This window comes from Procambarus clarkii, chromosome 67 (assembly GCF_040958095.1).
Source record: "Procambarus clarkii isolate CNS0578487 chromosome 67, FALCON_Pclarkii_2.0, whole genome shotgun sequence".
Taxonomy (NCBI): domain Eukaryota; kingdom Metazoa; phylum Arthropoda; class Malacostraca; order Decapoda; family Cambaridae; genus Procambarus; species Procambarus clarkii.
Genome location: NC_091216.1, coordinates 14633259 through 14659421, shown reverse-complemented (window position 1 = coordinate 14659421; position 26163 = coordinate 14633259). Strand labels below are relative to the sequence as shown.

At 46.3% G+C, this 26163-nt stretch overlaps 1 protein-coding gene across 9 annotated transcripts in view; it reads right to left on the bottom strand.

The window, feature by feature from the left end:
* LOC123767550 (sodium voltage-gated channel paralytic) overlaps nt 1-26163 on the bottom strand; it is a 328629-nt gene that overhangs the window by 7451 nt on the left and 295015 nt on the right. For 8 of the 9 annotated variants that reach the window (XM_069310346.1, XM_069310351.1, XM_069310345.1 and 5 more), the window contains 2 exons: nt 25957-26151; nt 22482-22661 (listed from right to left, as the gene is read on the bottom strand). In XM_069310346.1, the coding sequence (XP_069166447.1) occupies nt 22497-22661; nt 25957-26151 (360 nt within the window). In that variant the 3' untranslated portion in view covers nt 22482-22496. Of the gene's footprint in view, nt 1-10924; nt 11196-20832; nt 20937-22481; nt 22662-25956; nt 26152-26163 lie in introns of those variants that run through there. The other variant, XM_069310354.1, reaches the window with a different exon arrangement.

The following is a 26163-nucleotide window of genomic DNA, read 5'->3' as shown; positions in this document are numbered from 1 at the left end:
TACGCTTTGGCAACATTGGTCAAGTGTAGCGAGAATCTAGATTTGTTATGCAGAGTGCTTCCCACAGCTGAGGCAAAAATAATATAACTTCATATAGTGGTGACCAATTTGTTATATAATTAGATAATCGTGAACCAAGCCTTCCTTAATTTTCATAAAACATAGGGAAACACCATTATTTGACGGTGGGATGCAATCTAGGTTTCAGACACCTACTAGAACAGCTTGGGCTGTTCTAATAGGTGCCTCCTCAGATAGGTGCTGAGGGGTATCTCTGGACACTGGCTAAGGGGTATATATGGACACTGACTGAGGGTATCCAAGCACTGTACGAGGGGCATCTCTGGGCACTGTACGAGGGGCATCTCTGGGCACTGGCTGAGGGGTATCTCTGGGCACTGACTGTCACTCAGTCATTGACTGAGTATCTTATATCTGGGCACTGGATGAGGTATATCTCTGGGCACTGATTGAGGGGCCATCTCTGGACACTGATTGAATGACATCTCTGGGCACTGATTGAATGACATCTCTGGGCACTGATTGAATGACATCTCTGGGCACTGGCTGAGGGATATCTCTGGGCCCTTGCTTAGAGGTATTTCTGAGCACTGACTGAAGGGCATCTCTGGGCACTGATTGAATGACATCTCTGGGCACTGGCTGAGGGATATCTCTGGGCCCTTGCTTAGAGGTATTTCTGAGCACTGACTGAAGGGCATCTCTGGGCACTGATTGAATGACATCTCTGGGCACTGGCTGAGGGATATCTCTGGGCCCTTGCTTAGAGGTATTTCTGAGCACTGACTGAAGGGCATCTCTGGGCTCTGACTGAAGGGCATCTCTGGGCACTGGCTGAGGTGTATTTCTGAGCACTGATTGAGGGGCATTTCTGGGCACTGTCTGAGAGGTATCTCTGGGCACTGGTTGAAGGACCTCTCTGGGCACGGGTTGAGGAGATTCTTTGGGCACTGGTTGAGGGGTTGAAGGGCATCTCTGGACAATGGTGAGAGGTATCTCTGAGCACTGGCTGAGGGGTACCTGGATAAGGCTTCTAGTTCTTCTACTCCCCAAGCCCGGCCCGGGGCCAGGCTTGATTTGTGAGAGCTTGGTCCAACAGGCTATTGCTTGGAGCGTGGAGCGACCCACAGGCCCACATATCCACCACAGCAGGTTGGTCTGGCATTTCCTGCAGAAAACTATCCGGTTTTCTCTTGAAGACGCCCACGTTTGTTCCGGCAATATTTCTTATGCTCGCTGGTAGTATGTTGAACAACCGTGGGCCTCTGATGTTTATACAGTGTTCTCTGATTGTGCCTATGGCACCCCTGCTCTTCCCTCGTTCTATTCTGCATTTTCCTCTATATCGTTCACTCCAGTATGTTGTTATTTTACTTTGTAGATTTGGGACCTGGCCCTCCAGTGTTTTCAGTATGTATCTTATTTTATATCTCTCTCGTCTTCTTTCTAGAGAGTACATTTAGGTAGCTTTGAGACGATCCCAATAATTTAGGTGCTTTATCGTATCTATGTATGCCGTACATGTTCTCTGTATTCCCTCTATTTCACCAATCTCTCCTGGTCTTCTTGTAATCCATCTAATAATTTTTCTGGCTGACGCAATATTTGCTTGGTTATAATCCCTAAGCGTTAGGTTGTCAGACATCATTATTCGCAGATCCTTTACATGTTGGTTTCCTACTATGGTCAATTTGATTGTGTTTTGAACCCTGCTTTATGTTTAATGTCCTCGTTTTTACAGTACTTGAGTACCTGGAATTTATCACTGTTAAACATGTTATTTTCTGCTGCCCAGACGAAAACTCTAATAATATCTGCTTGTAGTTTATCAATGCCTTCAACAAAAGTAATTTTCATGCTGATTTTTGTCTTCTGAAAAAGATACATACAAAGCTGTGACTTGTATTTTTGTGTATATCTGATATGAGAATAAGGAAAAGCAGTGTTGCATGAATTGTACCTTGAGGTAGAAAGCTTTTAACTGCGCTTGAACTCGATTTTATTTCGTTGACTGTTACTCTGTGTTCTGTTCGATAGAAAATGATATCCACCGTCATATTTTACATTATTCCCATTGACCTCATTTTGTGTGCTATTACTCCATGGTCACATTTAGCACATGCCTTTGCGAAGTCCGTGTATTTGCAATCTGTTTTTCTTCTAATGCTTCAGTGATTTTGTAGTAGTGGTCAAGCAGTTGCAAGAGAAACTATCTTCCCGCTCTAAATCAATGTTGGCCTGGGTTGCGGAGGTCATTGGTTTTCATGAAACTGGTGTCCTGACTCCTGATCACTCTCTCAAATACTTTTATTATGTGGGACGTTAGTGCAACTAGTTTGTAATTCTTAGCCAATGCTTTGCTCCCTCCCTTGTGTTGAGGAGCTATGTCTGCTGATTTAAGCGCATTCGGTATCTCCTTCCATGTTCAAGCTCTTCCTCCACACTATATTGAGTGCCTGTGCTACTGGAACTTTACATTACTTTATAAATATTGAATTCCGTGAGTCTAGACCCGGACCTGAGTGCATGAGCATGGGTGCATTTGGGTACTGGTTGAGGGGCATCTCTGGACACTGACTGAGGGACATCTCTGGACACTGACTGAGGGACATCACTGGGCACTGAGGGACATCACTGGGCACTGAGGGACATCACTGGGCACTGAGGGGCATCACTGGGCACTGAGGGGCATCACTGGGCACTGAGGGGCATCACTGGGCACTGAGGGGCATCACTGGGCACTTGTTAAAGGGCATCTCTGGGAACTTTTTTTTTTATTATTTTTTTTTTACATGCAAGATAAAGACAATAAATACAATAAAATATCAGAGAAAACAAAAACAAAATACAGAAGCTACCGGCCAGAAGGACCGACAGCACAGGACAATAATTAGCAAAAATGGAGGAACGCATGAGAAACACAGCATACATCAAGACAAAGTAAAGAACAAAAACAATAACAAACAAGCAAATAATGTAAGCAAATAAACAAAACTTAGGAACAATATAAAACAAAACAAACAAACACCGGCCAGAAGGACCGACAACAAAACACATCAAAATTTAGAAAATGAAACATAACACAAGACAATGCACACACAAACAAATCATAAATATAAACAAAGGGAAAATTAAAAAAAAAAACACAATACAACATGGTAATTACAAGGTAATACATGAAGAGAATACACACTCTGCAAAACACCGGCCAATCTGCGGAAATACTTGCCCGGGAACAAGACCCGGGGGAAACGCACATTGAACGCCTCCCAACGTAACCACCCCCAAGGGTCTCGTACACCCACCGGGGACGCCATGTCATCCGAAACCCTAGCTACAAACACTCGCAAGCAGGGGACCCAAATGGTATCACTCCTGATGCGAGTAACTGCCACAATCCCCCACATCAAGGGAACACCCCCACCATGAAATTCCCCCGGCTCGTCATTCAGCAGTAACTCAGCAATCGCCGACCAGTGACTCGGCGGCATCACCGACGCCGGCAACACGTCCCCCAGGTCCCCAACACACACCCTCACAAGAGGGGGCCGGACATAGGACACCACCACCGGGGCACCAGCGGCCACGGGCGCACCACCAGACGACTGCAGGGAACCAGGGGGGTGCACATCCTTCCGTAATGTCACAACCAGGCCACGCCCAGCACCAGCAACCACACCATCCCTGGGAGCGGGAGCCACCACCTCCCACTGCGGAGAGTCCCAAGGCGGAGAAGGAACGGAAGGCACCCCCGAGACCTGGGCACCAGCATCAGCAGGCACATGAACCTCTGCCACCACCAACCGTGGAGACAGCGACACATCCGGTTCCACACCGTCATTACCCAAGGACCCACAGTCACCGAATTCCCCAACATCGGCCCAGGCAGACGACGAACGCCTGGAACGCTTGGGCTCCGGCCGAAGATCGTCATAGCCGGAAGCGAACCCAAAAACACGGGTCCCATCAGCTGGACGAACCGACGCCCGACGCAGAACGGCAGCAGCCTCCACCACAGGGGGAACTGGCCCACACACAGCAGGAGGCTCCGCAGCCACCCCAGCACCCAGCACATCCGGGACCCGAGGCGAGAACACAGGGCCAGGCGCAGCAGCCGAAGACGTGGGAGAAGACGGCGGCGTGTCACAATGATCACTAGGAAGGCCGTCAGGAGCAGCGGAGACCATCCGATGGCACTGCAAGACCCGGAGGAGAGTCTGTAACAACCGGAGGAACGTCCGGCGACGTAGGGGGAGCCGCATCCGCTAACTGAACGCTCACCTCTTTATCCCCGGAGACCTCCTCCAGAGGGAGCGGTGGGAAATCTTCTTCCCGGAACAAGTTGACTGGAGCAACCGGATCCGCAGTGCATCCGGCAGCCTGATGCCCCAACATGCCACACCGGAAACAAGTACGGGGTTGCCGGGCATAATACACCCGCACGTAGTACCCTAAAAGTCGGACAGAGGATGGAATGTCCGACCTCAGGCGCATCCCGAGGGTACGAATGTTCGTCTTCAACCCCGCATATTTTCCAGAAGACAGCTTGTGCATCCTCACACTGACGACGGAGCCAAATCTCTGGAAGAAACGCCGGAGAAGGGACTCAGGGAATTCCATGGGGGCCCCATGGACGCTCACATACGTCACGGCACCACTCCGATCAGATATGGCCACAGAACCAGTGCCATCCAACAACTTCAAGGTATGGCCCTCGTACCGCCGGAGAAATCCACGGTACGTCTCCTCACCCACAAACTTGATGATCACCCGGCGAGTAGTCACCAGCTCAACCCCGTAGACCTCCTCGACCGGGACATGTAGCACGTCACACATGACCTGCTCAATGAGAGGATACCCTGCACGGCAGGTAAACTCCAACCCCACGGAGTTTACCCTCTCACTTGCGGGAAGATGGCCGCTCATCGTAAAAGCGCCACGTCAACACCAGGCAGGGACAGCAGGGAGGGTAGACACACCCACCCCCTGCTGGCGAAAACTGCAACCTCTCCAAACTGCCGGAGCGGTCAGACGACACGTCTGCACCCTACGGCAGCTCAGGTGGGACTCCTTCTCTGGGAACTGATTGAATATTTCTGACGTCTCTGTCATTAATATTAACGTAAAAAATTAGCCCAATAGCGTAAGTACCCAGTAAACTCAACAATGTGAGAACACAGTAAACTCAGCAATGTGAGTACACAGTAAACTTTACATTATGAGTATACAGTAAACTCAATAATGTGAGCACTCACTAAACCCAGCAGTGTCAGTGCACAGAAAATAACAACGTGAGTAAACGGTAAATTCAAAATCGCAAGTACATAGAAAATTTAACAAAGTGAGTACTCAGTAAACCCAACAGCATCACTTCTCAGTTTATTTCTTTTTTTTAGATATGTACAAGAGTTATTACATTTTTGTACAGCCACTAGTACGTGTAGCGTTTCGGGCACGTCCCTGGAATACTATCCCCGCCGCGAAAAATAGTTTTTACAACCAAGTACACATTTTACTGTCGAGTTAAACAGAGATTACAGTTAAGGATTTGCGCCCAGTAAGTCCAGGAGGGTTGAGTTAGGAGGCATGGGGGAGGGTGTATTTGGATACTGGTTGAGGGGCATCTCCGGACACAGACTGAGGGACACTCTGACTGACTGAGAGCCGTTAGGAGGGTATAGTAAACTCAGTGTGAGTACACAGTAAACTCAGCAGCATGAGTACACAGTAAACTCAGCAGCGTGAGCACAGAATGAACTCAGCAGCATGAGTACACAGTAAACTAAGCAACATGAGTAGAGTACACTCAGTAGCGTAAGCACACTGGAAACTAAATAACATGAGTACACAGTAAACTTAGCATCGTGAGTACACAGTAAACTCAGAAGCATGAGTATACAGTAAACCCATTACTATGAGCACACAGTAAACTCAGCAGCATGAGTACACAGTAAACTCAGCAACATGAGTACACAGTAAACTCAGCAGCATGAGTACACAGTAAACTCAGCAGCATGAGTACACAATAAACTCAGCAGCATGAGTAAACAGAAAACTCAGCATGAGTACACAGTAAACTCAGCAGCATGAGTAAACAGAAAACTCAGCATGAGCATACAGTAAACTTAGCAGCATGAGTACACAGTAAACTCAGCAGCAGAAGAGCACAGTAAACTCAACAACATGAGTACAAAGAAAACTCAACAATGTGAGTAAACAGTAAATTCAGCAGCATGAGTACACAGTAAGCCTGGGAGCACTAGCACACGGTAAACTCAGCAGCACGAGCATACAGTAAACTCAGCAGCACGAGTACACAGTAAACTCAGCAGCACGAGTACACAGTAAACTCAGCAGCAAGAGCATACAGTAAACTCAGCAGCACGAGTACACAGTAAACTCAGCAGCATGAGCACACAGTAAACTCAGCAGCATGAGCACATTGTAAACTCAACAGCACGAGCCCACAGTAAACTCAGCAGCAAGAGCATACAGTAAACTCAGCAAGAGCATACAGTAAACTCAACAGCACGAGCCCACAGTAAACTCAGCAGCAAGAGCATACAGTAAACTCAGCAGCAAGATCATACAGTAAACTCAGCAGCACGAGCACACAGTAAACTCAGCAGCACGAGCACAGTAAACTCAGCAGCAAGAGTACACAGTAAACTCAGCAGCAAGAGCATACAGTAAACTCAGCAGCAAGAGCACACAGTAAACTCAACAGCACGAGTACACAGTAAACTCAACAGCACGAGCCCACAGTAAACTCAGCAGCAAGAGCATACAGTAAACTCAGCAGCAAGAGCATACAGTAAACTCAACAGCACGAGCCCACAGTAAACTCAGCAGCAAGAGCACACAGTAAACTCAGCAGCATGAGCATACAGTAATCTCAGCAGCATGAGCACACAGTAATCTCAGCAGCATGAGCACACAGTAAACTCAGCAGCAAGAGCACACAGTGAACTCAGCAGCAAGAGCATACAGTAAACTCAGCAGCACGAGCACACAGTAAACTCAGCAGCATGAGCACACAGTAAACTCAGCAGCAAGAGCACACAGTAAACTCAGCAGCATGAGCACACAGTAAACTCAGCAGCAAGAGCACACAGTGAACTCAGCAGCAAGAGCATACAGTAAACTCAACAGCACGAGCACACAGTGAACTCAGCAGCATGAGCACACAGTAAACTCAGCAGCATGAGCACACAGTAAACTCAGCAGCAAGAGCACACAGTAAACTCAGCAGCATGAGCACACAGTAAACTCAGCAGCAAGAGCACACAGTGAACTCAGCAGCAAGAGCATACAGTAAACTCAACAGCACGAGCCCACAGTAAACTCAACAGCACGAGCACACAGTAAACTCAGCAGCATGAGCACACAGTGAACTCAGCAGCAAGAGTACACAGTGAACTCAGCAGCATGAGCACACAGTGAACTCAGCAGCAAGAGCACACAGTAAACTCAACAGCACGAGCACACAGTAAACTCAACAGCAAGAGCACACAGTAAACTCAACAGCATGAGCACACAGTAAACTCCGCAGCAAGAGCACACAGTAAACTCAGCAGCAAGAGCACACAGTAAACTCAACAGCACGAGCACACAGTAAACTCAGCAGCAAGAGCACACAGTAATCTCAACAGCACGAGCACACAGTGAACTCAGCAGCATGAGCACACAGTAAACTCAACAGCACGAGCACACAGTGAACTCAGCAGCAAGAGCACACAGTAAACTCCGCAGCAAGAGCACACAGTAAACTCAGCAGCATGAGCACACAGTAAACTCAACAGCAAGAGCACACAGTAAACTCCGCAGCATGAGCACACAGTAAACTCCGCAGCAAGAGCACACAGTAAACTCTGCAGCATGAGCACACAGTAAACTCAGCAGCAAGAGCACACAGTAAACTCAGCAGCATGAGCACACAGTAAACTCAGCAGCAAGAGCACACAGTAAACTCAGCAGCAAGAGCACACAGTGAACTCAACAGCACGAGCACACAGTGAACTCAGTAGCATGAACACACAGTAAACTCCGCAGCAAGAGCACACAGTAATCTCAGCAGCATGAGCACACAGTAATCTCAGCAGCATAAGCACACAGTAAACTCAGCAGCATGAGCACACAGTAAACTCAGCAGCATGAGCACACAGTAAACTCAGCAGCATGAGCACACAGTAAACTCAGCAGCAAGAGCACACAGTAAACTCAGCAGCATGAGCACACAGTAAACTCAGCAGCAAGAGCACACAGTGAACTCAGCAGCAAGAGCATACAGTAAACTCAACAGCACGAGCACACAGTGAACTCAGCAGCATGAGCACACAGTAAACTCAGCAGCATGAGCACACAGTAAACTCAGCAGCAAGAGCACACAGTAAACTCAGCAGCATGAGCACACAGTAAACTCAGCAGCAAGAGCACACAGTGAACTCAGCAGCAAGAGCATACAGTAAACTCAACAGCACGAACCCACAGTAAACTCAACAGCACGAGCACACAGTAAACTCAGCAGCATGAGCACACAGTGAACTCAGCAGCAAGAGTACAGTGAACTCAGCAGCATGAGCACACAGTGAACTCAGCAGCAAGAGCACACAGTAAACTCAACAGCACGAGCACACAGTAAACTCAACAGCAAGAGCACACAGTAAACTCAACAGCATGAGCACACAGTAAACTCCGCAGCAAGAGCACACAGTAAACTCAGCAGCAAGAGCACACAGTAAACTCAACAGCACGAGCACACAGTAAACTCAGCAGCAAGAGCACACAGTAATCTCAACAGCACGAGCACACAGTGAACTCAGCAGCATGAGCACACAGTAAACTCAACAGCACGAGCACACAGTGAACTCAGCAGCAAGAGCACACAGTAAACTCCGCAGCAAGAGCACACAGTAAACTCGGCAGCATGAGCACACAGTAAACTCCGCAGCAAGAGCACACAGTAATCTCAGCAGCATGAGCACACAGTAATCTCAGCAGCATGAGCACACAGTAAACTCAGCAGCATGAGCACACAGTAAACTCAGCAGCATGAGCACACAGTAAACTCAGCAGCATGAGCACACAGTAAACTCAGCAGCAAGAGCACACAGTAAACTCAGCAGCATGAGCACACAGTAAACTCAGCAGCAAGAGCACACAGTGAACTCAGCAGCAAGAGCATACAGTAAACTCAACAGCACGAGCACACAGTGAACTCAGCAGCATGAGCACACAGTAAACTCAGCAGCATGAGCACACAGTAAACTCAGCAGCAAGAGCACACAGTAAACTCAGCAGCATGAGCACACAGTAAACTCAGCAGCAAGAGCACACAGTGAACTCAGCAGCAAGAGCATACAGTAAACTCAACAGCACGAGCCCACAGTAAACTCAACAGCACGAGCACACAGTGAACTCAGCAGCAAGAGTACAGTGAACTCAGCAGCATGAGCACACAGTGAACTCAGCAGCAAGAGCACACAGTAAACTCAACAGCACGAGCACACAGTAAACTCAACAGCAAGAGCACACAGTAAACTCAACAGCATGAGCACACAGTAAACTCCGCAGCAAGAGCACACAGTAAACTCAGCAGCAAGAGCACACAGTAAACTCAACAGCACGAGCACACAGTAAACTCAGCAGCAAGAGCACACAGTAATCTCAACAGCACGAGCACACAGTGAACTCAGCAGCATGAGCACACAGTAAACTCAACAGCACGAGCACACAGTGAACTCAGCAGCAAGAGCACACAGTAAACTCCGCAGCAAGAGCACACAGTAAACTCAGCAGCATGAGCACACAGTAAACTCAACAGCAAGAGCACACAGTAAACTCCGCAGCATGAGCACACAGTAAACTCCGCAGCAAGAGCACACAGTAAACTCCGCAGCATGAGCACACAGTAAACTCAGCAGCAAGAGCACACAGTAAACTCAGCAGCATGAGCACACAGTAAACTCAGCAGCAAGAGCACACAGTAAACTCAGCAGCAAGAGCACACAGTGAACTCAACAGCACGAGCACACAGTGAACTCAGTAGCATGAACACACAGTAAACTCCGCAGCAAGAGCACACAGTAAACTCCGCAGCAAGAGCACACAGTAATCTCAGCAGCATGAGCACACAGTAATCTCAGCAGCATAAGCACACAGTAAACTCAGCAGCATGAGCACACAGTAAACTCAGCAGCAAGAGCACACAGTAAACTCCGCAGCAAGAGCACACAGTAAACTCAGCAGCATGAGCACACAGTAAACTCAGCAGCAAGAGCACACAGTAAACTCAGCAGCAAGAGCACAGTAAACTCAGCAGCAAGAGCACACAGTGAACTCAGCAGCAAGAGCACACAGTGAACTCAGCAGCACGAGCACACAGTGAACTCAGCAGCATGAACACACAGTAAACTCCGCAGCAAGAGTACACAGTAAACTCAGCAGTAAGAGTTCGCAGACACAAAGACATCTTCGCGGACTCTGCCGTCATAATAACTATAGACTCAAAACAACGTAGCCTTGTTAGTTGCAAGTCTCTTCTATCATTCCTTCCCCCTATCCTGATCCTGACCCCTTTCAAGCGCTATATAGTCATAATGGCTTGGCGCTTTCTCCTGAAAATTCCTTTCTTCCTTCCTTCTACTATTTTGCGAGATGTTCGTGGGTGCAGTGTAATCTTGGGGAGTGGTGTGAGCAGCGGGTGTGGTGGCAGAGGGTCGATGTTCCAATACTTTACTCTTTACGCCCCGATGCTCTCGCCAGGGCTCCTGACGAAGGTGTAACCACCATGCTGCTCCTCCTGCCAAGAACGGGAGGTGCACATACGCACCCACTACTGAAAAATAGCAAAAAGCTGGTTACAGATTAGGATTAATTGAGAGGGGAAGCGGAGATTACGTACCCAGAATGGACATGATGACCACCACAAAGTCGAAGAGGTTCCACGGCTCCTTGAAGTAGTGCCATCTGAGAGCGAAGACCTTGAGGACACACTCCGACGTGAAGATACAGATAAAGATGAGGTTCAAGTTGTTCAACACTGACTTCCACTCCTCTGTCATATTGTAGTGATCCATAGTCATGGTGAGCATGTTCATACCGATGAAGATCATGATGATCATGTCGAACTTCTTGTTAGTCACTATCTCGAACACCACGGCTTGTGGGCGGAACTAAGCAAGAAAAACAAGAAAACGTTGGGGGTGACTGCTAAGGTCTTTGCGACATGTGAAGATGGTAGCGCTGTGGTCTACTGAGGTTAATCACAGGCGTCAAGTAGACAGCTGGCCATCACGACAGTCAATAAGATAGGAGAGGAGGATAAGAGAGAGGAGAAATAAAAATGAAGAGAAAGATTTATTCAGACTGAAAATGGAGGAGAAGACAACAATGTTGTGAACGCAAGTGGAGACATGAGTGTGTCAAGAGGTAAGAGTGTGTGTGCGGCCAAAACTTTAAGGAAAACTCCTTTAAGGAAATTCTTTAGGGAAAATCTGTTCAGTTCCGCATCAAGCGACCTTACAATACAAGAGTGGGTGTAGTGGGGTGAGAATAGGATCTGTAGTGTATGATACACAGGGAGAAGAAAGAGCGAAAGAAAGAAAGAGGGAGGGAAAGAGAGAAAGAGGGAGGGAAAGAGAGAAAGAGAGCGAGAGAGCGAGAGAGCGAGAGAGCGAGAGAGCGAGAGAGCGAGAGAGCGAGAGAGAGAGAGAGAGAGAGAGAGAGAGAGAGAGAGAGAGAGAGAGAGAGAGACAGAGAGAGAGACAGAGAGAGAGAGAGAGAGAGAGAGAGAGAGAGAGAGAGAGAGAGATAGAGAGAGAGAGAGAGAGAGAGAGAGAGAGAGACAGAGAGAGAGACAGAGAGAGAGAGAGAGAGAGAGAGAGAGAGAGAGAGAGAGAGAGAGAGAGAGAGAGAGAGAGAGAGAGAGAGAGAGAGAGACAGAGAGAGAGAGAGAGACACAGAGAGAGAGAGAGAGAGAGAGAGAGAGAGAGAGAGAGAGAGAGAGAGAGAGAGAGAGAGAGAGAGAGAGAGAGAGAGAGAGAGAGAGAGAGAGAGAGAGAGAGAGAGAGACACAGAGAGAGAGAGAGAGAGAGAGAGAGAGAGAGAGAGAGAGACACAGAGAGAGAGAGAGAGAGAGAGAGAGAGACACAGAGAGAGAGAGAGAGAGAGAGAGAGAGAGAGAGAGAGAGAGAGAGAGAGAGAGAGAGAGAGAGAGAGAGAGAGAGAGAGAGAGAGAGAGAGAGAGAGACAGAGAGAGAGAGAGAGAGAGAGAGAGAGAGAGAGAGAGAGAGAGAGAGAGAGAGAGAGAGAGAGAGAGAGAGAGAGAGAGCAATTGGAAAGGAAGAGTGTATTGAGTTGTGCTTGCGGAGGTTGAGCTTCGGCCCTTTGGTGTAAGTGTGAGTGTGTGTGTGAGAAAGAGAAACATAGGCAGATATAAACGACTAACATAGAGAACAAGGTCACAGTAGAACAAGAGGGAGGTTCAAGGAATAATAACAATGAAACCTTGTGATTAAACTCAGAAACCTTGACGCTGGTGGGGGGGAGGGCGGGAGAATACGTTCTTGACATGACAATAAGCCGTCGGCATTGAGATCCGGGATCAACTAGATAGTTCAACAGAAAGGAGCGCACCCAACTGGGGTTTGGGTTCCCTTGGCACGCTCCCTGTGCCCTCACCTCCAAATCTCGGTACCCATTGATAATATTCTCACGTTCACTGGCCATACCCTCACTTGCTGTAGTGCCAGCAATGTTAAAAAAACTCAGCTTTCATATATATATATATATATATATATATATATATATATATATATATATATATATATATATATATATATATATATATATATATATATATATATATATATATATGTCAAATGGTTCTGTTCTACACTTCAGCGATTCTGAAATGCAATACGATGTTCAATCTGCATTTTTTTTCAACACTGCTCCTGTAGCTGACGCCGAACGCTTATTACCGTGCGAGGAGGATCTCTTATTGTCGTACGACGGGAACGCTTACTGTCGTACGACGTAGATCGCTTACTGTTGTACGACGTGGAGCGCTTACTGTCGTACGACATGGAGCACTTACTGTCAAATGACGTGGCGCACTTACCGTCGTACGATGTGGATAACTAACTGTCGCACGACGTGGAGCACTTACTGTTGTACGACATGGACTGTCGTACGACTTGGAACGCTTACTGTCCTATGACGTGGAGTGCTTATTGTCGTATGATGTAGAGCGCTTACTGTTGTACGACTTAGAACGCTTACTGTCGTATGATGTGGAGCGATTACTGTCGTATGACGTGGAGGGCTTACTGTCGTACGATGTTGAGCGCTTACTGTCGTACGACGTGGAGGGCTTACTGTCGTACGACGTAGAGCACTTGCTGTCGTATGACGAGGGGTGCTTACTGTCGTACGACGTAGAGCACTTGCTGTCGTATGACGAGGGGTGCTTACTGTCGTACGACGTAGAGCGCTTACTGTCGTACAACGTGAAGCGTTTCTGTCGTACGACGTGAAGCATTTACTGTCGTATGACGTGGAGCGTTTACTGTCGTATGACGTGGAGCGCTTACTGTCGTACGCCGTTTACACTGCATACATTGCAGAGTGCTTACAGTCTCCTGGTATTCAACACTGGCTCCATGTGTTAACACTGCCTCCTGATGTTCAACAGTGGCTCGAGGTTTTCCACACCTGGATGAACTTCCGTTAATCACGTCATGTGTGGACATTGAGAGCGACTCTTAACTGTATTGCGTGAAAGATCAGCTTGAACTAAGGGAATTACGGACCGTACGACTCGTTTGATTAGATACAGAACTGATTGTAATCTATTATTGTTTTGACAAACTATCCACCTGCGTTCATGACGAATTCTTGAATAATATATGTTTGTTTTATTATTTACAAAGCTTTGTCGTGTTGTTGGATTTAATATCGACGCCTGATGGGGTATTTCTGGCGATAAGATTTTAGCTAAGGCGCCTTAATTAGTGCAGTCCTTCTAATTACCCAAAGGTGGACAAGCTGTCATTAGTGAGCTCAGATGAACGAACTGCAATATTTTATACGAGACAAACATGCGGGAAATGCAGGCGCCGGGGACTGAAAGAACACTGGTGCCCAACCTTGATATTACAGTCGTACTATTTTTTTATTCTTTCGAGCGGACGGGGAAAAATCTCGGGTAAGTGGCTGCCAGCGGGGCTGAAGCGCATCCTGCAGAGCTCATCGGCATTCTTCAAGCCAAAACGAGAAAAATCTTGATATACTTTAAAGCACACACATACATACGCATTATATATATTATATATAGTTTATATATATATATATATATATATATAGTGTACAGTCTCATATGGTGCATCTGGCAGTGTGACAAGGATCATTTGAGCACTCATTCAAGTGTTATGATCGCGTGTGTGCTGCTGTGCGCTACAGGATGCGTGTACCGTCGTGGTGCACCACAGCGAGAGGACTACAGGAGCGTCAGCGGTACGCAGATGTGGGGGTACTCTCCCTATGGGCGGCGGCTGAGGGCGCGGGTGTTGTGGGAAGCAACAATAGCCTCACAGACACTACTACACACAAACAAGTATATTATAACATACATATATTTGCTAGTGCAGTGTTCATCGAAGGGAAATACGTGCCTAATCTACGTCATACTTTATACTGTTTGTTTTAATACTTTACGATATTATTATATTTCTCGCGAGGAGCATAATAAAAAATACACAAAGAAGCAGTGAAAGGTGTTGATGTTGAGGGATGTTTGTGGTGACCTCCAGGAGCACCTCAGGGTGCCCCGGGAGGTAACCACAGGCAGGTGAGGTCGTGATGTGTAACCTCACCTTGCGCTCTATCTCACGGTCACACATCTCACTCTTGGAGATGGCTCACCCTTCACACACTTCCACTCTTTCTTTGTGGCGTGTATGTATGTATGTATGTATGTATGTATGTATGTATGTATGTATGTATGTATGTATGTATGTATGTATGTATGTGCGTATGTTGAGCAGTATTAGAGAAGTATGTTGAGCAGTATTAGAGACTCATGTTGAGCAGTGTTAGACACCCATGTTGAGCAGTGTTAGAGACCCATGTTGAGCAGTGTTAGAGACCCATGTTGAGCAGTGTTAGAGACCCATGTTGAACAGTGATAGAGACCCATGTTGAGCAGTGTTAGAGACCCATGTTGAGCATGGTGGTAGAGACCCATGTTGAGCAGTGTTAGAGACCCATGTTGAGCAGTGTTAGAGACCCATGTTGAGCAGTGTTAGAGAACGATGTTGAGCAGTGTTAGAGACCCATGTTGAGCAGTGGTAGAGACCCATGTTGAGTAGTGTTAGAGACCCATGTTGTGCAGTGTTAGAGACCCATGTTGAGCAGTGTTAGAGACCCATGTTGTGCAGTGTTAGAGACCCATGTTGAGCAGTGTTAGAGACCCATGTTGTGCAGTGTTAGAGACCCATGTTGAGCAGTGTTAGAGACCCATGTTGAGCAGTGTTAGAGACCCATGTTGAGCAGTGGTAGAGACCCATGTTGAGCATGGTGGTAGAGACCCATGTTGAGCAGTGTTAGACACCCATGTTGAGCAGTGTTAGAGACCCATGTTGAGCAGTGTTAGACACCCATGTTGAGCAGTGGTAGAGACCCATGTTGAGCAGTGTTAGACACCCATGTTGAGCAGTGTTAGAGACCCATGTTGAGCAGTGTTAGAGACCCATGTTGAGCAGTGTTAGACACCCATGTTGAGCAGTGGTAGAGACCCATGTTGAACAGTGTTAGAGACCCATGTTGAGCAGTGTTAGACACCCATGTTGAGCAGTGTTAGAGACCCATGTTGAGCAGTGTTAGACACCCATGTTGAGTAGTGTTAGACACCCATGTTGAGCAGTGGTAGAGACCCATGTTGAGCAGTGTTAGACACCCATGTTGTGCAGTGTTAGAGACCCATGTTGAGCAGTGGTAGAGACCCATGTTGAACAGTGTTAGAGACCCATGTTGAGCAGTGGTAGACACCCATGTTGAGCATGGTGGTAGAGACCCATGTTGAGTAGTGTTAGAGACCCATGTTGAGCAGTGGTAGAGACCCATGTTGAACAGTGTTAGAGACCCATGTTGAGCAGTGGTAGACACCCATGTTGAGCATGGTGGTAGAGACCCATGTTGAGTAGTGTTAGAGACCCATGTTGTGCAGTGCTAGAGACCCATGTTGAGCAACGTTAGACACCCATGTTGAGCATGGTGGTAGAGACCCATGTTGAGCAGTGTTAGAGACCCATGTTGAGCAGTGGTAGAGACCCATGTTGAGCAGTGTTAGACACCCATGTTGTGCAGTGTTAGAGACCCATGTTGAGCAGTGGTAGAGACCCATGTTGAACAGTGTTAGAGACCCATGTTGAGCAGTGGTAGACACCCATGTTGAGCATGGTGGTAGAGACCCATGTTGAGTAGTGTTAGAGACCCATGTTGAGCAGTGGTAGAGACCCATGTTGAACAGTGTTAGAGACCCATGTTGAGCAGTGGTAGACACCCATGTTGAGCATGGTGGTAGAGACCCATGTTGAGTAGTGTTAGAGACCCATGTTGTGCAGTGCTAGAGACCCATGTTGAGCAACGTTAGACACCCATGTTGAGCATGGTGGTAGAGACCCATGTTGAGCAGTGTTAGAGACCCATGTTGAGCAGTGGTAGAGACCCATGTTGAGCAGTGGTAGAGACCCATGTTGTGCAGTGCTAGAGACCCATGTTGAGCAATGTTAGACACCCATGTTGAGCATGGTGGTAGAGACCCATGTTGAGCAGTGTTAGAGAACGATGTTGAGTATGGTGGTAGAGTCCCATGTTGAGCAGTGTTAGAGACCCATGTTGAGCAGTGTTAGAGACCCATGTTGAGCAGTGATAGAGACCCATGTTGAGCAGTGTTAGAGCCCCATGTTGAGCAGTGATTGAGCCCCATGTTGAGCAGTGTTAGAGCCCCATGTTGAGCATGGTGGTAGAGCCCCATGTTGAGCAGTGTTAGAGCCCCATGTTGAGCATGGTGGTAGAGCCCCATGTTGAGCAGTGTTAGAGCCCCATGTTGAGCAGTGTTAGAGCCCCATGTTGAGCATGGTGGTAGAGCCTGACACTGGTGACACAAGCAGGCTGGGTACATGGTGGTTGCGAGGTTATGGGCCGAGTTAAGGAGGTGCGGGCAAAGCTTTATTGGTCTACAGCCCCGACCACCACCACCAGTTGTGGCGAGGGGCGGGCTGGTCGTCCAGGAGTCGGGCTGAGAAACGTAGTGGTGGAGGTGGGGTTACAGGTAAGGGTTGGGGAAGACGGTAGCTTTTACGGAAGGGAAGCTTAAAGGTTGGGGGTGATGGTGGTAGTTGCATGGTGGGGAGGTAGTGGTAGTGTGGGGAGGCTACGGGGCACACCTGGACGTTTGTCAACACTGCCACTGATGGAGGGGGCATGGGGGGGGGGGGGAGGCAGGACGGGGACACCACTAGCCTCGGGCACACACTAAAAAGGAAGCTGTGAAGCGTTTATATGAACTCTTGTTGTTGGGCGGGCTTGAAGAGGCACAGTAATACACACTGAGCAACATACAAGAAGCCTGCAAATACCAATGAAATCTGGTCATTAGTTGGGGTGATGATGGAGGTGCAAAGGTTGGTGGTGGGGGGTGGAAGGGGGGAGGGTTTATGGTTAGGTGTTGGGCTTCACACCCAAATTAACCCCTGAAGGGTTATTAAGGTAACCACAACAGCTTACTGACCAACCAGCAAGTATACTTTACTCCTGAATATTGTCCAGGACTAAAGTACACTAAGTGTATATACACCGAGAAATGCAGTACACTTCTCGGTATATCCTTCCTTGTTTTGGGGGAGGGGGGGGGGCGGAGGGGGTGTTGTAATGGTGGTGCGATGGTTGGGGACGGCCTGGGGTGGAGTGACTGGGTACACACACATAGTAACACGAATAGTGTACAATCTCTGTTGTAAATTGTACATACAAGTTAAGGGATAGCTAAAGTTTATATAAATACTCTCCAAACACATTTTGCTACAAACACACACACAGTAATACATATGTTGGTAGTGTAGCGGCTACTCTACACACTCTTGTTTCCATGGAGTGCTATAGTCTCTGAGTCTACGAGTGTGTTCAAGGTCTCTGCTACTCTCTCATTCCTCATATTATATTATAATATTATAATATATAATATATATATATATATATATATATATATATATATATATATATATATATATATATATATATATATATATATATATATATATATATATATATACACATAGAGAAATGGGAAAAGGAGTGTTGAACGTTTCGGCTGGTTAGAGCTTTTCTAACAACAGACTGTGCCACTGTTGGCTATGCCATAGAGATCCACAGTCACAGTCTGTTGTCGAAACCACCTATCAACTAATCTATATAATTATTATTTTATTTTAATTGTCTTGAGTGTCATTCGATATTTTATAATGCAGTTAATTATATAAGTAAAAGATGTGATGTTAACCACAAGGTTGGAGTGCCACTGACGCCATCACCTCGTTGTGGGAGAAAGCTTAACTAACATCCTAATTCTAACAACTAATTGAAAATTTTGTATAATAAAATTATTATTAAATTTAATAACTTATCATTTGAAAAATTATGAACGTTTTTAATTATCAGGTGAGAAGATTATTAAAGGTTGGATTAGTTTGGTAACCACTGTGATGTCATGGGGTTGGGCGCCCGACACCAGGTGTGAGAAGGGCTTATACATGTCACAATTATTGTCATGTAGCGCAGTGGTCTATGTCCTCCACTTACAACTTTAGAACCCCGGTTCAATTCCCGAGCACGACAGCGACGGTTGAGCATGTATCTTTTCCACTCATGCCTGTGTATATATGTACAGCAAATATGTACCCGGGATTTTCTCCCAGATATCTATTTATTACTGAGTAAACAAAGGTATTTGTTGGTGTTTTGTTCAGTTAAATTTCGATTGTTAAGGATTCAGAGGATGCTACCTATATATAATTGGGTCAACAGCCAATTAATGCACAACTATATTCTACCTACTTCAAGACCCCGAACCAATATGGAAGCAGCAAGAGGAAGTATGGGCCAATAGGCCTTCTGCAGTTACTTCCATTCTTATGTTCTCATATCCAAGTTATATCCATTGTTTCGTGTTCTGTCTTCTGTTTCACCTCACCCAAAACTTTTGTGCCATATCACCGCACCCAAAAACGAGTATAAGTATGAATGTATTTTTTGTGAAAATTAAGTCTTTGAAAATGTAATAAGGAATTACGAAACGCGTTTAGGCGTCAGACTAGAAATAAAAAGAATGAATTTTGGAGAACTACTTTATCAATTACCCTCGACAGTGAAGAATGTAAAAAATATTGAGAAGATTCGTGTTAGAAATATTAATCTTACTTTTTCGGTCATATTCAAGAACATATGTTTACAAGAAAGACTGCTACCAAAATATACCCATACTTCCTCTTGATACTTCTATATTGATTCGGAGTCTTGAAGTGGGTAGAATATAGTTGTGCATTAAATGGCTGTTGATTGCCACACACACTCACACACACATATATATATATATATATATATATATATATATATATAATGACTACAAATCTACAAAAAATGTATGTAAAATACAAACAGAATAAACGACAATTATAAAGTACTAACCAAAATCTTATAAAAAACTCAAATATTAAATAAAATTAACCCCTGAATATTTGAGTTTTTTATAAGATTTTGGTTAGTACTTTATAATTGTCGTTTATTCTGTTTGTATTTTACATACATTTTTTGTAGATTTGTAGTCATTATATAAATATTTGTTATATATATATATATATATATATATATATATATATATATATATATATATATATATATATATATATATATATATATATATATATATTTAGCGTGTGTGTAAATCACGAAAAATAAACACGTGATTAAAAATGTGACTGTCAGACCACGGAGGAAAATTGAAATAGCAATTTCCTTAAGTACTTTCGTATATTAATACATCTTCAGAAGGAGTTTTACAGGTCAAGTATTGGACATGTATAGGCAGGAGAGAGTGGTGGAGTGAGGTGAGGTACAATAACAAATGAATGGAATTAGGTGGACGCAAATATGCACAAGAACTGCAGAAGGCCTATTGGCCCATTCGATGCAGCTCATATTCATACCCACCAACAGTCCAATACTTGACCTGTAAAACTCCTTCTGAAGATGTATTAATATACGAAAGTACTTAAGGAAATTCCTGTTTCAATTTTTCCTCCATGGTCTGACACTGTCATATATATATATATATATATATATATATATATATATATATATATATATATATATATATATATATATATATATATATATATATATATATATATATGATTGGGCATCATATGAATATGATAAAAGGTAGCTACAGTACACCTAAGTAATAATAACTATTAAAGAACGAGACAAGAAGAAACAAATTAAGTGATATGGCAAAGGGCAACAAAATAATTCATTTCGGTTATATATGGCACAGAGAACACGACTCAAAATTCACGAATAAAAAGTGGTGAAAGGTGGAGTGAAACAGGAAGTGTAAGTGAGGTGGTGATGCCCAGTGGGAGGGGAAGGCGGCCCGGTGAGGCCGTGATGCCCAGTGGAAGAGGAGGGCGAGGCGCTGATGCTCAGTGTGAGGAGAGGGCGAGGCGGACCCTGGGTACCTGGGTACAGTACCTGTGGCCGAGGGATGGCCTTGAGAGGCTTCTTGCCGCCCATCTTCTTCATGGCATTGTAATATTTCTTCTGGTCGTCAGTCATGAACATCTCCAGCGACCCTCCTGCCTGAACACCGCAAAATATACAATCAAAGAGCACGCCGAGGCTGGGTGATCTCTAGTGCTCACTGAGCACCCCAACATTCCGTCACTCAACAGTGCTCACTGAACACTCCTGTCTTCTGTCAATCTTCATAATGACACCTGTCTCTCTCCTGTCATGCTATACACACAGTTACTGTAGCTGTGACAGACTTACCATACTTGATCTCCAGTATATCATGATAACCTCTCTCTCTACTACAGAGACTTAGATATTATATGTTTTGAGGGCGGGTATGGTGTGGTGAGGGTGGGTATGGTGTGGTGTGGGTGGGTATGGTGTGGTGAGGGCGGGTATGGTGTGGTGTGGGTGGGTATGGTGTGGTGAGGGCGGGTATGGTGTGGTGAGGGCGGGTATGGTGTGGTGTGGGTGGGTATGGTAGGTGAGGGCGGGAATGGTGTGGTGTGGGTGGGTATGGTGAGGTTGGGTATGGGTCATGTATCAGGTACAGTGCGGGTCATGTACCAGGTACAGTGTGGGTCATGTACCAGGTACAGTGTGGGTCATGTACCAGGTATAGTGTGGGTCATGTACCAGGTACAGTGTGGGTCATGTACCAGGTACAGTGTGGGTCATGTACCAGGTATAGTGCGGGTCATGTACCAGGTACAGTGTGGGTCATGTACCAGGTATAGTGCGGGTCATGTACCAGGTACAGTGTGGGTCATGTACCAGGTATTGTGCGGGTCATGTACCAGGTACAGTGTGGGTCATGTACCAGGTACAGTGTGGGTCATGTACCAGGTACAGTGTGGGTCATGTACCAGGTATAGTGCGGGTCATGTACCAGGTACAGTGTGGGTCATGTACCAGGTACAGTGCGGGTCATGTACCAGTTACAGTGTGGGTCATGTACCAGGTACAGTGCGGGTCATGTACCAGGTACAGTGTGGGTCATGTACCAGGTACAGTGTGGGTCATGTACCAGGTACAGTGTGGGTCATGTACCAGGTACAGTGCGGGTCATGTACCAGGTACAGTGCGGGTCATGTACCAGGTACAATGCGGGTCATGTATCAGGTACAGTGTCTAGTAGTAACAGGACATATCAACAAACTTCATACCTTCTAAGAGATGTTTTGTTCAAATGCTTAAAAATAAATGTTTAAATTCATAAATGATTAAGAAATAATGCAATCTTATCAAGTGTATCTCAAATTCTAAGTCTAAATTAGTAATATCTTTGAAATGTTTATGGTGGTTGTGTGAGAAACTTTCTGTAATTAAACCCTCACAACACCCCCATTGTGTACCCTCTTGACTCATGTACATTTTACTCATGACCTCGTAGCCTGGTGGATAGCGCGCAGGACTCGTAATTCTGTGGCGCGGGTTCGATTCCCGCACAAGGCAGAAACAAATGGGCAAAGTTTCTTTCACCCTGAATGCCCCTGTTACCTAGCAGTAAATAGGTACCTGGGAGTTAGTCAGCTGTCACGGGCTGCTTCCTGGGGGTGGAGGCCTGGTCGAGGACCGGGCCGCGGGGACACTAAAAAGCCCCGAAATCATCTCAAGATAACTCAAACTGCGTGGGATTTAATACTTATCTTCTTTTTCTGCTCATTGAAGTTATCGATGATGACACCAATGAAGAGGTTGAGGGTGAAGAACGACCCGAAGATGATGAAGAACACGAAGTACAGGTACATGTTGAGGTTGACCTCTCGCATGGGCTGATACTCCACCTGTGAACACCACAGCGTCTCACTCACAGTGTACACCACCGCACCACACTCACAGTGTACACCACCGCACCTCACTCACAGTGTACACCACCGCACCACACTCACAGTGTACACCACCGCACCACACTCACAGTGTACACCACCGCACCACACTCACAGTGTACACCACTGCACCTCACTCACAGTGTACACCACAGCACCTCACTCACAGTGTACACCACCGCACCTCACTCACAGTGTACACCACCGCACCTCACTCACAGTGTACACCACCGCACCACACTCACAGTGTACACCACCGCACCTCACTCACAGTGTACACCACCGCACCTCACTCACAGTGTACACCACCGCACCTCACTCACAGTGTACACCACCGCACCTCACTCACAGTGTACACCACCGCACCACACTCACAGTGTACACCACCGCACCACACTCACAGTGTACACCACCGCACCTCACTCACAGTGTACACCACCGCACCACACTCACAGTGTACACCACCGCACCACACTCACAGTGTACACCACCGCACCTCACTCACAGTGTACACCACCGCACCACACTCACAGTGTACACCACCGCACCACACTCACAGTGTACACCACCGCACCACACTCACAGTGTACACCACCGCACCACACTCACAGTGTACACCACCGCACCACACTCACAGTGTACACCACCGCACCACACTCACAGTGTACACCACACTCACAGTGTACACCACCGCACCACACTCAAGTGTACACCACCGCACCTCACTCACAGTGTACACCACTGCACCTCACTCAAGTGTACACCACCGCACCTCACTCACAGTGTACACCACCGCACCACACTCACAGTGTACACCACCGCACCTCACTCACAGTGTACACCACCGCACCACACTCAAGTGTACACCACCGCACCTCACTCACAGTGTACACCACCGCACCACACTCACAGTGTACACCACTGCACCTCACTCACAGTGTACACCACCGCACCTCACTCACAGTGTACACCGCCGCACCTCACTCAAGTGTACACCACCGCACCTCACTCACAGTGTACACCACCACACCACACTCACAGTGTACACCACTGCACCTCACTCACAGTGTACACCACCGCGTCTTAATCACCTTCATTCAGTTGGACCTGAACGAGACAAAGGCCTTGAACGTGTTGGGCCTGACAGAATCTCACCTTGGATACTAAAAGAAGGTGCAGAAGCACTAAGTGTGCCACTCTCTATGGTGTATAACAGGTCACTGGAAACAGGAGACCTACCGGAAAGCTGGAAGACAGTTAATGTAGTCCCAATATACAAACAGGGTGACAGGCAAGAGACACTGAACTGCAGGCCAGTTTTTCATAACTTGTATACCATGCAAGGTGATGGAGAAGATCGCGAGTAAAAGGCTCGTAGAGCATCTGGAGGGAAAGAACTTTGCAACACACCACCAGCAAGGGTTCAGAGATGGTAAAGCGTGCCTCATAGGCTTAAATTAATAGAATTATATGACGAGGCGACAAAAATTAGGTAAGAAAGAGAAGGTTGGGCAGACTGGATTTTCTTGGACACTCCGAAAGCCTTTCACACAATACCCCATAAATGGCTGTTACAAAAGTTGGAGCAACAGGCAGGAGTAAAAGCCAAGGCACTCCAGTGGATAAGAGAGTATCTAAGCAACAGGAAACAACAAGTAACTGTGAGAGGGAGACATCAGAGTAGTGAGATGTTACCAGCGAAGTCCCACAGGGCTTTGTACTTGGACCCATCTTGTTTCTAATATGTGTAAACGATCTTCCAGAGGGTATAGACTCATTCCTCTTAATGTTTGCTGATGATGCAAAAATTATGAGACGATTCAAGACAGATGAAGATAAGAGACTACAGGACGACCTAGACAAACTGGAGGAATGGTCTAGAAAATGACTACTAAAGTTTAACTCATGTAAATGTAAAGTGATGAAATTAGGTGAAGGGAGCAGGAGGACGAATACAAGGTACCATATGGGAGGTGAAATCCTGCAAGAGTCAGGTAGAGAGAAAGATCTGGGGAGTTGATATCACACCGAACCTGTCCCCAGAAGCACACGTCAAAAGGATATCATCAGCGGCATATACTAGATTGACCAACACGAGAAATGCCCTTAGAACTTGTTTAAAGAATCGTTCAGAATTTTGAATACCACATATGTCAGACAAATCCTGGAGTATGCAGCTCCAGGATCAAGTCCATACCTAGTTAAACACAAGACAAATATAGTGAAGATTCAGAGGTATGCTATCAGACTAGTCCCAGAACTGAAGGAATGAGTTACAAGGAAACTTCACGTCCCTGAACGGCAGAAGAGTGTTAGGGAAGATATGATCAGCATCCACAAAACTCTCAGAGGGATTGACAGGGTGGACAAAGACAAATTGTGTAGCATGGGTGGAACACGAAAGAGGGAGACACGGGGTGGAAACTGAGTACCCAAATGAACCATAACACCACCTGATAATCATAAAATAACATCACCTGACAATCATCACATTGCATTACCTGTCAATCATCACATAACATCACCTGTCAATCATCACCATAATACCACCTATCAATTATCACATAACATCACCAGTCAATCATCACCATAACACCACCTGTCAATCATCACCATTACATCACCTCTTACTCACCATAACACCACCTGTCAATCATCACCACAATACCACCTGTCAATCATCTCATAACATCACCTGTCAATCATCACCATAACATCACCTGTCAATCATCAATATAACAACACTTCTTAATCGCCATAATATCACCTGCCAATCATCATTATAACACCACCTGTCAACCATCACCATAACACCACCTGACAATCATCACTATAACACCACCTGACAATCATCACCATATCAGCACCTGACAATCATCACCATATCACCACCTGACAATCATCACCATATCACCACCTCTTACTCACCACACCACCTTCCACACTGGAGAATTATCAGTAATTTAGGCCTACCCTTGTAAATGTCAGTAAAAGAGAGGAATGTCATCTGACGCCTGACACTAACACAACACTAATGAACTGTTGCAGTGTTGCGCAACCTGCCGGGTCAGTCAACACAGCCTGCAGGGTCAGTCAACACAGCCTGTAGGGTCAGTCAACATAGCCTGCAAGGTCAGTCAACACGACCTTCAAGGTCAGTCAACACAACCTTCAAGGTCTGTCAACACAACCTTCAAGGTCAGTCAACACAACCTTCAAGGTCAGTCAACACAACCTTCAGGGTCAGTCAAACCTGAGTTGAGTCGATGGCATCGTTCATGATTTGGATCCATCCTTTCCAGGTGGCGACCTGGAAGAGGGCGAGGTAGGCCATCCCGACGTGGTCGAAGTGCACTTCGCTGTTCACCCAGGAAAAGTTCCTCTCCAAACACCGCTGTCTATCAGGGACGTCTTCGGCGCTGAGTCGTAATCCTTCCTCGTCCACACACTGCCAACATGA